General features: G+C 53.1%; 1 protein-coding gene across 5 annotated transcripts in view; it reads left to right on the forward strand.

Annotated features, from left to right (window-relative positions):
• The window catches only part of MYRF (myelin regulatory factor), a 232,964-nt gene that overhangs the window by 3,302 nt on the left and 214,804 nt on the right, over nt 1–14,858 (forward strand). For all 5 annotated transcript variants that reach the window (XM_068194396.1, XM_068194395.1, XM_068194398.1 and 2 more), the window contains exon 2: nt 14,325–14,412. In XM_068194396.1, the coding sequence (XP_068050497.1) occupies nt 14,325–14,412 (88 nt within the window). The remainder of the gene's footprint in view (nt 1–14,324; nt 14,413–14,858) is intronic.

The raw sequence follows: 14,858 nt of genomic DNA on the forward strand, positions 1-14,858 counted from the left end.
TCCTTGGTGTTTGCTCAGGCAGGATTTCCATATTTTCCTGGGTATCCTTTGTTTTCCTGGGTATCCTTTGTTTTCCTGGGTATCCTTTGTTTTCCTGGGTACCCTTTGTTTTCTTGGGTACCCTTTGTTTTCCTGGGTATCCTTGTTTTCCTGGGTATCCTTGTTTTCCTGGGTATCCTTGTTTTCCTGGATATATTTATTTCCATGGATATCTTTGTTTTCCTGGGTACCCTTTGTTTTTCTGGATATCCTCGTCTCTCTAGATATCCTTGTTTTCCTGGATATATTTACTTCCATGGATATCCTTGTTTTCCCAGATATCCTTATTTCCCTGGAATATGGCTGTCTGCTCTTTGAGGGTGAGATCTGAGGCGTGTGAGGATGGAGAAGCAGAAAAGTGATGGGAAGGATCCCAGGCTTCGCTTTGGTATTTGGGATAGGCTAGGGAAAAGTCTCTGAGGGAAAAGATGCATTGGAAATAACTTCACACTTTCCTGGGATGAATGTGCTGGGAATGCAATCCTGGCTTTCCATATTGAGTGTCCACAAGCTGGGCTTCTCCTGTGTTGGGAAGATTCTTGTCCTCGGGCACATGGTGGAATTTTTGGGGTTGTGCTGTGCACGACCAGGAGTTGGACGTGGATGATCTTCATGGATCATCCCTTCCCACTCAGGAATCTTCCCAAACTCCATGGTTTGTGTTAGCACAGCTGATCCATGTATTTGGAGGTGTCCAGCTCGATACTGCTGAGGAGAGCTCAGGCAAAAACCCTGGAGCAGTGAGCGTGGGATGCCGGAGGGTTCTGGCAGGGGAGGGAAAGGAGATTTCCATGGGTTTGGGAGTGTTCCTGGTGCGTTTGTGTTTGGATTCAAAGGAAAAGGAGGGAGTTGACAGCGTCTGACCCTTGGCTGGCATCCTGCTCCCAACCTTTCCCTTGCTCCCGCCCGCCCCTGCCTCAGGGAAACGCTTACGCCACAGCTCAGCTATTTGGGATCCCTCTCCCGGCTAATTTATGAGATAAGGGCTTGGGGAAGAATGTACAGCGGGAAAGATGTTCAGAGAGGGGCCAGCGGGGGCTGGGAAGCGGGAATTCGGGAAAGGAGCAGAGAAAAGAGAGCGAGTGCTGGAAGTTGAGCAGGTTTGGGGTCGAGGTGGAGCTGGGAAAGACAAGAGTTGATTCAGCAGAAGGGGAAGGTTTCCATGAAGGTTATCCAACAGCTCCACAGGTATTCGTGGAGCATAAGTGGCTGGAACACTGGGAATATTGTCTGTGGAGCAGTCTGTGCAGGGGTTGCTGGGCTGTGTGTGCACAGGAATCTCTGAGCTCGGAGTGACTAGGAGTGGATGGTTTTGCCTATGGGAATGTTTGGATATGTGTGATTATGGAATCCTGGAATGGTTTGGGTGGGAAGGGACCTTAGGGATCATCCAGTCCCACATGGGCAGGGACACCTTCCACTATCTCGGGTTGCTCCAAGCCCCAGCCAACCTACTCTTACATTCCAGAGATGGGGCAGCTACAACTTCTCTGGGAAATCCATTCCAAGGCCTCACCACCCTCCCAGGGAAGGATTTCTTCCCAATATCCCATCTAAACCCTCCCTCTGTCACCCACAAGTTCTCTGGACAGCCTGTTCCCATGTTCCTGGTGTTGGTAACACTCCTGATGATTTTGATTATGGAGCACTTGGTGCTTGTGAGGAGGAAGTGTCACTCTGCAGGAAGAGGTCTGGAACATTTTCCTGTTTTCCTTGGATGAAGGAATATGGAATACTGGAGCTGAGGCAGTGAGGTGACCCCAGGACAGCTGGGATTGCCCCTTGTCTCCCAGGCTGGGCCATAAGGGGGATTTGGTGGTGGTGGTGGGAATGAGTGGAGAAGGAATTTGCTGGTCAGACTCCTGCTGGTGTAAACCAGCATATCCATGAGAATCCAGGGGCTACTCCCAAAGTCTTCCTGTTGCTTTGGGATGTCTTGAGGCTGAAAACTGGGAGCAGAAAGGGCAGGAGGGCAGTGGAACCTGGTGGGGTCTGTCCTGGTGTCCCGTGTTTTAGTTTCCTGGGCTTGACATAGAAGTGCAACTACACGGATCAGAACATCACTTTTCATGGAATGCCTTAAAAAAATGGCTCTTTGGGGGCTTCCTGCTCACTCGTCACCCTCTGCCTGCCCCCAAATCCCTTTCCGAGGCTTGATGATGGAGAGAGCTTTTCCCACACGGAGCTGCTGTGGCAGGGGGAGAACACCTTGGAAAAGCCCAGCGTGATCCCTGCCGGGGGGCTCCTGGCTGCGGGAGGAGCGGCTTGGGGATGAGGTGACGGCGCAGGTGACAGTCACTGCGGGGCCTGGCTGGTGCCGCGGGAAGGTAAGAGGCTTTGCCCGGAGTTCTTTGGGAGCCGGGAGTCAGCCCGTGCCGGAATGGGCCCGGGGAAGCTGGTACAGCACAAACACATGACCATCCCTGTGGGTAATCCCCTCGCGGTCCCAAATCCCAGTGCGGAGCAGCGGCCGCCCGGCCGCCTCCCCAGCCCTCCCACTCTTCCCGGAGGGAATAGAAAAACCAGCAGGCAGCAGCAGCCCTGGGAGCTGGAGGAGCTGAGCTCAGGGAATAATGACACAGGGAGAGAGCAGGGATACGGCGGGAGCTTGACATCGGCTCTCACCATGCTCAGGATGCGCTGGATCCGAGCAGGTAACGGCACAGACCCCCCCAGCCCTTCCATGGCTTGCCTTGCTTCCCCCTCTGCCTTTCCATCTATTTTCCCAATGGGATTGTTCCCTGGTTCTCCTCTCTCTTCCCTCTGTTTGAAGTTTCCCTGCCCGTCCTGCTTGGTCAGCCCTCAACAGGAGCAGGTGACGTGAGGATGCTGCTGAGTCCAGCTCAATCCCACGGCCTGAGCAGAGCAGGGAAGAGACAAAAACATTCCCTTGAGCTCATCACCACACCCAGATGTCATTCCTGGACACTGGGGGAAAGCTGCCACGTCCATCCCAATAGGAGATTCCTGGAGTCTCTTCAGCCAAAAGACTCATCCTCGTCCACTCCTCAGGGAAAGGCTGGTGCCAAACTCTGCCACTGCTGGCATGGTCTTGTGATGGTTTCACTGGTGCTTCTCCCTCCCATTTCCCCAAAACTCCTTTATCTGGACCCCAAAACTCCTTAATCCTGGGAAAAGAGCAAGAGACATCCAGGCGGAGTAAGGCCAGAGAGCTGTTCATGAGAGGGTGGATCCGTAAAGCCTGATAAAGGGCAGGCTGGGATTTGGAAAGGTGATGTCAGCACGAGGCTCCACGAGGAGGAACTTTGCCCGTGTCCTGGGTAATGCCCCTTCCATAGGCTGGTGCCCTGGGAACAATGCCTGGACGCAGACAGGGAGAAATTTCAGGAAGAGGTGGCAGTTGGGGCGGATCAGAGGGAGTCATGCTGGAGGTGTGACCAGGATGGAAATGGTGACACAGAGATCTGGCTGAGCCCGTGTGTGGGATGGGGTGTGGAAGGGCTGCTGCATGCACGGAGATGGGAAAGGAATCCTGGTCAAGGAGGAGCCGTGGGATGCTGGATGGACAGGTTTCCCTCTGCTTCACCCTTATCAGGACAGAGTCATCCCAGCTGCCAGAAAGAAGGAATTAAATGGCTCCTGGGCATGGTTATTTCAAGGAAGAGAGATAGGATCCTGCTCTGCTTTCCTTCTTCTGGATAGGGGCCTTATGGATTTCTCCTGGTGGGAATGGCTGGAGTGATCTTGTGGTGAGGGTGGTGGAACAGGTTGCCCAGAGAAGCTGTGGGTGCCCCATCCCTGGAAGTGTCCAACACCTGGGTGGATGGGGCTTGGAGCAGCCTGAGGTACTGGAAGGTGTCCCTGCCCATGGCAGAGAGTGGATGATCCTTACATTTGCTTCCAACTCAAGCCATTTCAGGACTCCATGATCCGGAGCTGGGAGCTGTGCTAGGAAGGTGCAAGTGAACCCATGGGCACTTCCCAGCCCATGCCTTGGATCCCTCTTGTGTATCCCAGCCTGAGGATGGCGTTGCTCCGGCACAGCTTTGCCACCCTTGCCAGGGAACCCTCCTGCCTCTTTCCAGTGGTGTTGCTGATTGGACTTTGCACTCTCCGATAAGAATCCCGGGACACTGAATGTGCCTGAGGAATGATTAACCAGCGTGTGCCGTGCCAGAGGACAAGGGAGCAGCTGTGGCTGGAGACACAAACAGGAACAGTCTCGTGGCTTTTGGGGCCAAGCCAGTGCTTTCTGGGTGCCCATCCCATGCTCCAGCATCATTCAGGAGGGACAACCCTCAACATGGGGCATTTCAGAGGAATACCAGGACTAGGGATGGACAGATAGGGACAAGACTGTGGCAGAGAGCCAGGGAGGTGTCCTGCTGCTGTGGAGGGTAAATGGGAACTCTGAGAAGTGGAGGGTGGATTGATCCCTGGAAGTGTCCAAGGCCAGGTTAGACAGGGCTTGGAGTAACTTGGGCTAGTGGAAGGTATTCCTGCCCATGGCAGGGAATGGAACTTGGATGAGCTTTAAGGTCCCATCCAACCCAAACTACTCCAGGATTCTATGATTGGATATCACGCTTAGCTATCTGGTGGCTCTCACTTTTATTTTCATGGATATATCCTTTTATTCCAACTGACTGGCATGCTTGGCATGCTCTTGCTTATCCAACAGACCTTCCTCCTCCCCATTCTTCCTGCACAGCAGGACATGTAATCATGGAATGCTTTGGGTTGGAAGGGACATTAAAGATCATCCAGTTCCACCCCGATCCATAGCATCTTCTCCCTGATCCAGTGGTGCTGGATGATGTGGCCAGCCCAGGAACCTACACTCTGGGCCGGCTCCCAGCGGCACCTGGAGCATGTTCAAGGCACATTTGAAGGAAAGGCCTTCTTCCCGAGGGAAAATGTAACGTGACACTCAGGGTCCGCCACTTATCTCACTGAACTTTGGCTGCTTTTGGGCAGTTACTCCAAGCAGGGAGAGGGAAAGGTGGGAAGAGTGGCCAGGCCCAGCTGCAAATGGAGGGGACAGCGTTCTTGTGGAATTCCCTGTCCACAAATGTTCGCAAGTGCAAACACTTGTGTATTTCCCTGTGTTTTGGGGTAGTTGGGAGGAGAACTGGTTGGAAAAGCCAAGGCTAGAGTTTTAAACAGCCTCAGAGTGCTTGGATCCAGCCTGGGTGTAAAAACCAGGCATTAAAGGAATTTTTGCCTGGGTTGATTTGATTTTCCCTGGTTTTTTTCCATAGAGTCTTTGGTATCACCCCAACTTTGCTATGGAGTGGCAAATTGTTCTGGTTTTCCTACCCAAGTAGTTTGGTGTGGAGGAGACAATGCAGAGGGCATGGGGTGGGTGTGGGACAGGATTTTTGGAAGACTCATGTGGGATATCCAAAGAACTGGAAGTTTCATTCATTGATTTATAGAATCCTGGAATGGTTTGGGTTGGAAGGGACCTTAAATCTCATCTTGTTCCATGGTCAGGGACACCTTCCACTATCCCAGGTTGCTCCAAGCCCCGTCCAGCCTGGCCTTGAACACTTCCAGGGGTTGGGGCATCCACATAATTTATGGCTTTTAATCTTGAGTGCCAATTGCTCGAAATCCACATAAACAAGAAAGCAAACATCTTATCAGCCTGCTGGATCTTGGGTTATCTCCTGTGTTATGACTAGCCAAGGTTTATGGACATTGATTCGTGGAAGCATTAAAAAGGATGCTTTGACTTTATTGGGAATGAAACACCTGCTTAAGTAAAGAAAAACTTGGAAAACGGAGCTTTATAAGGGCCATCAAACCTTTTTACAGTAGACTGCTTGCTGATAATGTGGTCAATGCTCCTCTCCTGAACAGACATGGGGGGTTTTCCCAGATGAGATCCCATCTATTCTAAAATCTGAGGAGTTCTGAGCAGGGGGAAATCCTACCTGTCCATGTTCCCTCTGTTCTGTCTTGTTTTAATTCAGTTTTTGGGAAGGGGTATTGGAATGGAGAGGCTGATGTGTAAGGAAGGCTAAGCCTGGATTGGACAGGGCTTGGAGTAACCTGGACTTGTGGGAGGTGTCACTGTCCATGGAAAAGGTGGCACTGGATGATCCTTAAGGTCCCTTCCAACCCAACATATGCTGGGTGATAAATGATATTCCAAAATTCACTCACACTGTTGAGGAGCCAGAGGGATATAGGGAACAGCCCTGTGAGGACCTGCAGGCTGGGAACAGCTTTCACAGCCCGGGGTGAGGACTTTGGGTGCTGGAAGTTGTGCTGGTGTTCTCGGGAAGAAGAACTGGACAAACTCAACCCAGTCCAACAGGATGGGCTGTGAAATGTCAAGGTAGGGACCTTTCCTACTTCCTGGTTTTTAAGCACACATAGTGTGGACATCCAGTGAGCATCTGTGGATGCAACAGGTCAGGAATGATCACTGAGAGAGATTTTTACAGGATATCCGACCTGTAAAAAGTCAGGCTTAAGTTAGAAATCCCTGCAGGATCACAGAGTCGAACCATTCCCCGTTCTCATGTTGTTAAGGTGTTTTTCCCTCATTGCCAGTTGTGTTGCAGCAGGGATTAACTCTGAAGGTTTTTCCCCACTGCCACAGAGAGTTTATCCATCAGGTTGAGGTCACCATCCCGGTTTTGCCAGGAGAAAAGGGCTTTGCCATCTCTTCCTTCCTTGTATCCGTATAATCCCTTGTGGTGGCGATTGAGCAGAAACAAGAGGCCTGGAATCTTGGGAGTTTCTTTCACCCCATGTGAGCCAAGATCATGGAATCATGGAGTGATTTAGGTTGGAAAAGCCTCCTGGGATCATCCAGTCCAATCATTCCCCTGGTGTTGCACTACCAAGACCACCACTATACCACGTCCCCAAATGCCACATCCACACAGATTTTAAATCCCTCCAGGGATGGGGACTCCACCACTGGAGCCTGTTCCAATGCTTTACAACCCTTTCCATGAAGGAATTTTCCCTAATATCCAACCTAAACCTCCCCTGGTGCAATTTGAGGCCATTTCCTTTTGTCCTGTCCCATGTTCCTTGGGAGCAGCACCTGACCCCCACTTGGCTCCTCTCAGGGAGTTGTGGAGACCAAGAAGGTCCCCCTGGAATGTTTTTGATCCCGTTCCCTTCCTGGGGGTCTCTGCTAGGAAAATCCTTGTGCCTGGTATTTATTTTGGACATGACTCATTCCCACCTTCCCAAGCGACCTCCTGATCCTCTCCTCCCCATGGCACATCCTCAAGCATCATGCCAGGTTCCTTCCCTCTGGATTTGGGCTCCTCCAGCCAGCCCAGCACTTTGAAGTGATCCTGGGAACACCCAGGGAGCACGCAGGATGGACGGGATCCAAGCAGCACGTTTGGTATCTCGGCTGTATTGTCTGGGAAGTGTTTGCTAAATCCCTGGAGCAGGAAATATGTTCCAAGATGGCTCAGAGTTGGGTCAGAAAAGGCAAACAAGGGTTTTTTTTTTTTAAAAAAAGAAACCTCAGTTCCCTGTGAAAAGTGGATGTGGGAATAGCCAGCATGGCAGTAATCCCTGGGGAATTTTGGGGTTTCAAAAGTGAGTTCAATTGCATAGAATTCTGGAATGGTTTGGTTTGGTTTGGAAGGGACCTTAAAGACCATCCAATTCCACCCCCTGCCATAGGCTTATGGAGACAGAAATGACAGCCGTGGACCTGTCACACTTCTATTGGTCATGTTAGATCCTGGGAAAACTGGGATTCTTCTTGAGAGCTTTGTGTCACCTGGCTGAGGAAGCTTTTGACACCTCTTGTGATGATTTTCTTGGGAGACAACTCCGGAGCAAACGTCCCGGCTATGTGAGCAGCAAGAAAACCCTGGTGACCCAATGCTCCTCCTTGTGAAAGGCCCGTGGTAGTTGCATAAAACTTGGGATGGCCCTTCCCAAGCCCTGGAAAAAGTCCCATCTAGATAAATGGCTCTGCTTTTTCCTCCCAGTCTCCTCTGGAGATTGTCCAGCCTGGCCAGACCTTGGTGCCTCCCAGTTGGAAGGGAGGGAACGATATGTTCGATCTGGACACGGTGTTCCCGGCGATGCTTGGCTGCCTCTGCTCCTGTACCCTGGTGCTGTTCCATTCTTATACTCCCTCCTAAGGATTGTTTTGTGCTGGAGGGGTTTCCAGGAGAGGCAGCACCTCTCCAAATCCTGAGCTATCCCAAGTTCCCTCTGTGTGTGGTGTGGATGTCTTAGAGTTGGGCTGATCATGGCTCATCCTGGCTCTCCAGATTCCCTAAGAGCCTTTCCAGAGCCACAGTGTTGCCGTTCAGTGAGGTCAGTGTCCAGGGACTGCATCCCTGGGTTCCTTATTTGGAACTAGAAGAGTAGCGGGATCACAGCTCAGGATCTGCCATCTACTTGGTCAACTCCTTGTGGTTCCCTGAGTGTTCCCTCTCCTGGTCATTGCCAAGCATGGGAAGGCTCTGGGCAGCTGGATGGAGTCTCTTCTTGGTACTGGTATGTAGCTGCTAATTATATTATTAAGTTTTTATCCATTCTGGCAATAATTAATTCTGAGGGAATGGTGTGGGATATGGATATGGACCTTCACCACCACAGCAGTGTCCAGGAGCTCATCCACATCATGTTATCCTATGGAAAATGTCCCTCCTGTCCCCTCAAAGCTGCAGTCTGGATAAAACAAGGTCAGGTGAGGTGCCTCAGCCGAAGGGATCCTCAGGAGCTTTTCCCCATCCCTGTTGTCCCCAAGGATGAGGCCCCAGCCTCATACAGCGGGAGCCGCCAGATGAAGTGACCTCCTCCGGTCCTGTTGTCCCTGCTCCAACACCCTCATCCCGGGAAGGGAGATAAAGGCGTTGTCTCCAAACAAACAGGGCAATGTGCCCCCCTGGGCAGGCACCTTGGAGCCTCCCAAATGGAGCCGCTGTTCCTGCCCTCGGAGAGCATGAATGGACAAGTGCGGCATTGACGGCCGCGGGGACAGGGACAAACGCGTCTCTGTGTCCCTTCTCACACCTTCCCCTCCTCCTCCTCGGCCCCCGTTCTCCCAGGACAATGGCTCCATCCATGCCAAGGTTCACAGCTGGCAAGGGCGGGGGAAAGGCCAGGACAAGGGTGGGGAGCTGCCAGGAGAAAGGGACGCAGGAGGGAGAACAGCTTTGGTGAGGGGAGATGGGAGATGAGGGGAAATTCCAGGAGGGTTGGAGGAGAGAAGGTGCTCAGAGGGAGGGCTCAGGGATGTTTGGGAGGGAGGATCATCCTTTCTGCCTCCTTTTCCTGCAGTTTCCCAAGGAACATGCCCATGGCCTGCCATGGCACAGCAGGATAATTTCCTCTGGCTCCTCACACTTCCTGTGACTTGGGATGACTCCCACCAACACTTTGTCCTCTTGGGAATGGGTAATGAAGGGTTTTATCTCCTTATCCCTGAGTTTGGGATGTTTCCCAGGGTCTTGTCCACCTCATCCAAAGGTGCTTTTGCCAAGTGTATTAATCTGTGGATGTAAGATAAGGAGTTGTGGGATTATGTAGGAGCAGAGAGAGCTTTCCAAGGAACAGGGAGATGCTGCTGCCTCTGGACACTGAGTATTCAGGGAATCCTGGAATGGTTTGGGTTGGAAAGCACCTTGAAGATCATCCAGTTCCAACCCCCTGCCATGGGTTTGGTTGTACTTCCCACCAGGCCAGTTCATTATTCCAAGTGTTTTGCCTCTGGAGCTGGCTCACTCTTACCCAGGTTGTTGCTCCTGAGTCTTCCTGGACACTCTGTAGGTGCTCTTTTCTCCCTCAGCATGGGGGTTTGGGCAAATCCTGCTGTCCTGTATCCCTGTCCCTGATCACTGCTTTCCCTGCTTCCAGCCCTGTCTGGCATGGGATAGTTTCTCTAGGAATGCAGAGGGGTTGAATTTGGGATGTTGGCTGGGAGCTCACCAAGAACTCCCAGGAAGGAGGGAGTCAGGTACTGGGAACAATCCTGGATGGGACACAGGGGGCGGATGAACCTCAGCATTGCCTGTGACAGTCCCACCTTTTGTGATGGGAAGGGACATGGGCTGGGTTGGAATGTGGGGACCAAAGGTGTCCTAATCCAAAGGAAACTGCTCAAGGATGATATTCCTGGGCAGAGCAAAGGATGACAGTAATGGGATGAGGAGGGGCTGTGGATCAGAGAAAAGGCTTGGGATCCCCTGGAAATGCCTTGGGCAGCTGGGACTTTGCTCTGGGGTGGTCTCTGGGGAGCTGTGGGAGCGCTGGCTCCGTGTCCTGCTCCAGTTACAGGAGCCCTGTTTGTGGGCTGGTTATCATCCCAGTCAGGTAATAAAGAGCATTAATTAAGCAGGAATGCTGGCCAGGATCCAGGGGGAGCCAGGGGCTCCTCCAGGGTCACCAGAGGAGATGGAAGCAGCCCAGAGTTGGGCACAGGGGGCAATAGGGACATCATCCTGCTGTTCCTTATGGAAGCAGCTTAGTCCAGGTGTGCAGCCCAAGTCTCTGGATTTGCTGATGTGGCAGGCATAGGAGGGATGCTATTCCCAGCTGGAGCAGCTTCTCCCTGTGTGGCAGAGCTGTCCAGGATGGGAAGAAGCTCCAAAGCCAAGCACTGGCCCTGCAGCTCCCCGGGCTTAGGCGGTGTTTGGTTTGTTTGCCATGGCCCGGATTCCTGGTGCTCGCAGCCAGGCCAGCAGCCAATCCACCCGGGCCGAAGGATAAACACGGCAGGAGGGAGAAGGGGGTGAGGAGCGGCGCGGGGCCCCGGGAATGTGCCGATGCTGCAGCCTGGCTTGAGGATTGCACAACCAAGCCCTGGTGCACGGACACAGGGATGAGCCCAGGGATGTGCTGGGGCTCTCCACCTAGCCAAGCATGGGCACTGCTGTGGCATCCCAGGTAATTCCTGGTGGAGCTTCGTGCCGTGTGTCCTGCTCATCCGTGTATCCCACTGCTGCTCCAGCACGTGCTGGAGGACCATTAGGAGGAGGGGGGACCACATGGAACCAGAAGCTCCTGGGGTTTCCTGATCCTATTCTACCGTGCACCAGTTTGGATATTTTATCACCTCCCAGGCTGTTCCAAGCCTCAGTTTTCCCTGAAAATTCTCTGGTACCTGTCTCCAGTGGCACTGGGAAGTTCTGGGCTTGGCACAGCCTCTTCTCCTGCCCCTTCTCCTCCTCCTCCTCCCCAGTGTGCCCCCACCCCTGGCTGATGTTCCCCAGCCCCTGCAGAGTGCTGACCTCGTCGTCATCTCCAGCTTCCCACATCTGGTTCGTGTTAGCACATCCCGGGATGAAGTTCTCCAGCTCTCTCCCTTCCTCCCACCCCCAGGTGACCCAGGCAGGATTATGGGTGATTTGAAGACAGGCAACAGAGTAGGAATTGAAGAGGGAGGGGGGACTGTTATAAATAGAAATTCCATAAACTTCTCAGCCTATCACTCCAGGAAAATTCCAGGTTAAATCCCTCAGACCTGTAAATATGACAGTTCACAGAGGCCAGGCTCTGTTAACTCTTTCTAAGCCCCATGGCATCATGCCCATTTCTGGGAGCACCCAAAACTGGGACAAGGAGCTGGGAAGGTGCCACCAGGAGGGACGAGCCGGTCGGAGCAGGGGCAGGGAGGAGGCGGCGGCGTGAGAAGCACCTCCATTGGGATGTGGAGCGTGTTTGGAGGTTTGAGGAAGGCAGAGAAAACCAGTCCAAACATTGGGATTCCTGACATTCTCACACGTCCGGGGGCCTCAGCCCGCCCAGCTCCGCTCACAAGGAGGGTGCTGAGGGTTTTAACTTCTTCAGGCAGAGGTTGGGGTTTTTTGGGATTGCCATGGCTCTTTTCCTGGAGAAGGGTTGGAAAGTGGAGCGGTGACATGGTGGGAGAGCAGGGTGGCAATGCTAGGGACAGGAGGAGGATGGGAGGTAGGGACCTGGCAGGTTTGGGATGGATGAGCTCAGTGCTTCCCTGGGCTCCTCCATCTTTCTTTGCTGGGGTGAGATGTGGGAGCCTGTCCCGTGTGGAGCCATGTGGGTGTTGAGCTTCCCTTTCCCTCCTCAGTGGCTTCCCACTAATCCCCACTTGGGAGGGGGAGGGAATGCTGGTGCCGTTGGGATCTCGTGACTATGGAGCAGTATTAGCTTTTCATTAATCACCTAAGCTGGCTTTGGTAAGAGCCCGGCTGCATGGAAGCTCTGGGCGGTGGGACATTCCTTGTCCCTGCCCTGATATCCCTGGATTTGTGCAAATCCCACTGTCCTGGAGCAGAGGAAGGTCCTTGATTTCTGGTGGGCAGACACATCTCCCCTCCAGCCCTGACACACCTCTCGCGTCACTGGGCTTATCTCGCCCTCCCCAAGGTGACTTCAAGGAAGCAAAGGAATTATGGAATGGTTTGAGTTGGAAGGACCGTAAAGCTCATCCAGTACTGCCCTCTTGCCATGGGCAGGGACACCTTCCACTAGCCCAGGTTGCTCCAAGCCCCATCCATCTTGGCCTGGAACACTTCCAGGGATGGGGCAGCCACAGTTTCTCTGGGCACCCTGTGCCAGGGCCTCAGCGCCCTCAGAAAATTGGGAAGCGCAGCATCCTTCTGTCTATAGAGAGCTTCCCATCCTTCCTGGAGTGTTCCTGGGCTTCTCTTCCACCATGGAGGAGCACCTGGAGTTTGGAGGTGTGAGGGAAACCTGCTGCGGTTGGACTTTTCTTGGACAGGCTGAGTCACAAAAATTGGCCAAGTGCTCTTTTTGCTGCTTTGATCATGGATCCCAGTGCCGAAACTTGGGATGAAAACAAGTTTCCTGATGGCCTTTGGGGTGGGTGTTTGCCAAAGGCATCCTGTGATTTACAGCCCAGGAGTTTTTTGGCTAAGAGGGAGGCAACAGAGCATGGGGAGGATTCCCACCCTCCTGGAGTGCTCATCCCTGGCAGGAGGTTTCCGGGATGTTATGGGATGATGGCGAGGGCTTGAAGAGGTGCCTTGGGAGATGTGTTTGTGGTGAAGTGCTGGGAGCAGGCTGTGGCAGAGATCCTTAGGGGTGAGTGAGGGACACATGGATGGCCATCGATGAGCTCCCATAACTCCAAGGACAAGAGGGTGGAGCTACCACATCCCAGGAACTTCAGGACAGGATGTGGCTGTCACAGTGGAGGGACAGAAGCCACCCCTGTGCTCCCCTGGGATCTGCAACTCCATACTGGAGGTGCTGGCACAACTAGAGATCCTGGAGGCTCTGCCTGCTCCATCCTCACCTCAGTGCTCACCTGGGAGCAGCATCGTGTGTACCTGCTCCAGACGGATCCCATGTTCACATGCAAGAACATCCTCACCCTGTCCCCCAGGTCCCTGGGCTCTGCCACTGAGATGTCCCAAAAATGAGCAGTTACCCGGGATTTTCCCCCCATCTAGCCAAGGTTTCTAAGGCAGAGATCCCTGTATCCACACACGCCCTGCCCGCTTGGCAGAATTCCTAGCTGGATTTATTTCTGCCGATTTGCCTGTCTTGGTATGAAAGGGATTTGCAGAGGGAGAGCTGCAATTGGCCGGGGTGGAGTGGAGCCCCCCGGGCCGGCCTTTGCGGATCAGCGGGTGACCTTTCCCGGGAACCTGGGGGATCCAGGCGGTCAGGGGCTTCTCCTGGGTTTTCACGTGGGGTCTTTCAGGATGGTCTTTCACTGACTTTCTTATCGGAGCAGGGGGAGATGGATCTTCTCTTCCACTTTCTTGGCAGTGCCTTTGGCACCGTGGGCTGGCTCCGGCCCTGGCGGCCTCCGGACTCCCACTTGGGAGAGACAGATAAAGGAAGGATTTTCTGTCAACAAAACCCTGCCCAGCTTCCCTGGAACAGGGCAGCGAGGGGAGGAGGAGCCCTCTGGAGAAAGGACAGGGAAATCCACTGCCTGCCCATGGAGCAGAGGAGAGGGAGGAAGGTCAGGAGTTGATCCAGGTTGTGGTGGAGAATTCCAGTGTTCTGCAAAAGGTCCAAGGGGAATCACAGAATGTCCTGAGTTGGAAGGGATCCCAAAGGATCTGGTTCCCACCATGTGTCTATGTCCCCGCCCTGGCTTATCCCACGTGCCTTATCTCCTGGGATGAGGCTTTACACTGGGATGCAGTGGGTATGGACAGCTGCCAATCCCCAGGGATCTGCTGATCTAGTGAGTCTTCCCTGCCCATTGTGGGGGCTTGGAATGAGATGATCTTTAAGGTCCCTTCCAACCCATTCCGTTATTCCGTATAGCTCAGATCAGTTCCTTGACTGTGTAAGGGTCTGTGGTGTTTCCAAGGCCCTTTCCTGTCCTTCTCCTGGCTCATGCCTCCACCTTCTCTCCCCTCCAGGTCACGACATTAATGGAGCTCTGGAACCATCTAACATTGACACCAGCATCCTGGAAGAGTACATCAGCAAGGAAGACTCTCCAGAGATGTAAGTGCTTCCCTTGCTCTGCAGCAAGAACGGTGGTCCTTGTGGTTTTCCATGGAGATATCACAGAATCCTGGAATGGTTTGGGTGGGAAGGAACCTTTGGGTCAGAAGGAACCTTGAAGTCCATCCAGTTCCACCCCTGCCATGGGCAGGGCACCTTCCACTATTCCAGGTTACTCCAAGCCCTGCCCAGCCTGTCTTGGACACTTTCAGGGATGAGACAGCAACAGCTTCTCTGGAAACCTGTTGAGCAGTTAGCAGCCCTGAAATTTAAGGAATCATTTAGGAATCACCTCTGCCCCTCCAGAGTCTTCCTGGATTTCTCTTTGCTCCTTTATCATTCCCAGATCTTTGTCCTGTCTCTTCCTGGCTTCTTACCTTCAAGTTTTCCTAGTCTTTTTTTTCCCTCTCTTTAGCCCCCCCAAGGGCACCATAAACACTTCCTTG

Source organism: Anomalospiza imberbis, chromosome 6 (genome assembly GCF_031753505.1).
Source record: "Anomalospiza imberbis isolate Cuckoo-Finch-1a 21T00152 chromosome 6, ASM3175350v1, whole genome shotgun sequence".
Taxonomy (NCBI): domain Eukaryota; kingdom Metazoa; phylum Chordata; class Aves; order Passeriformes; family Viduidae; genus Anomalospiza; species Anomalospiza imberbis.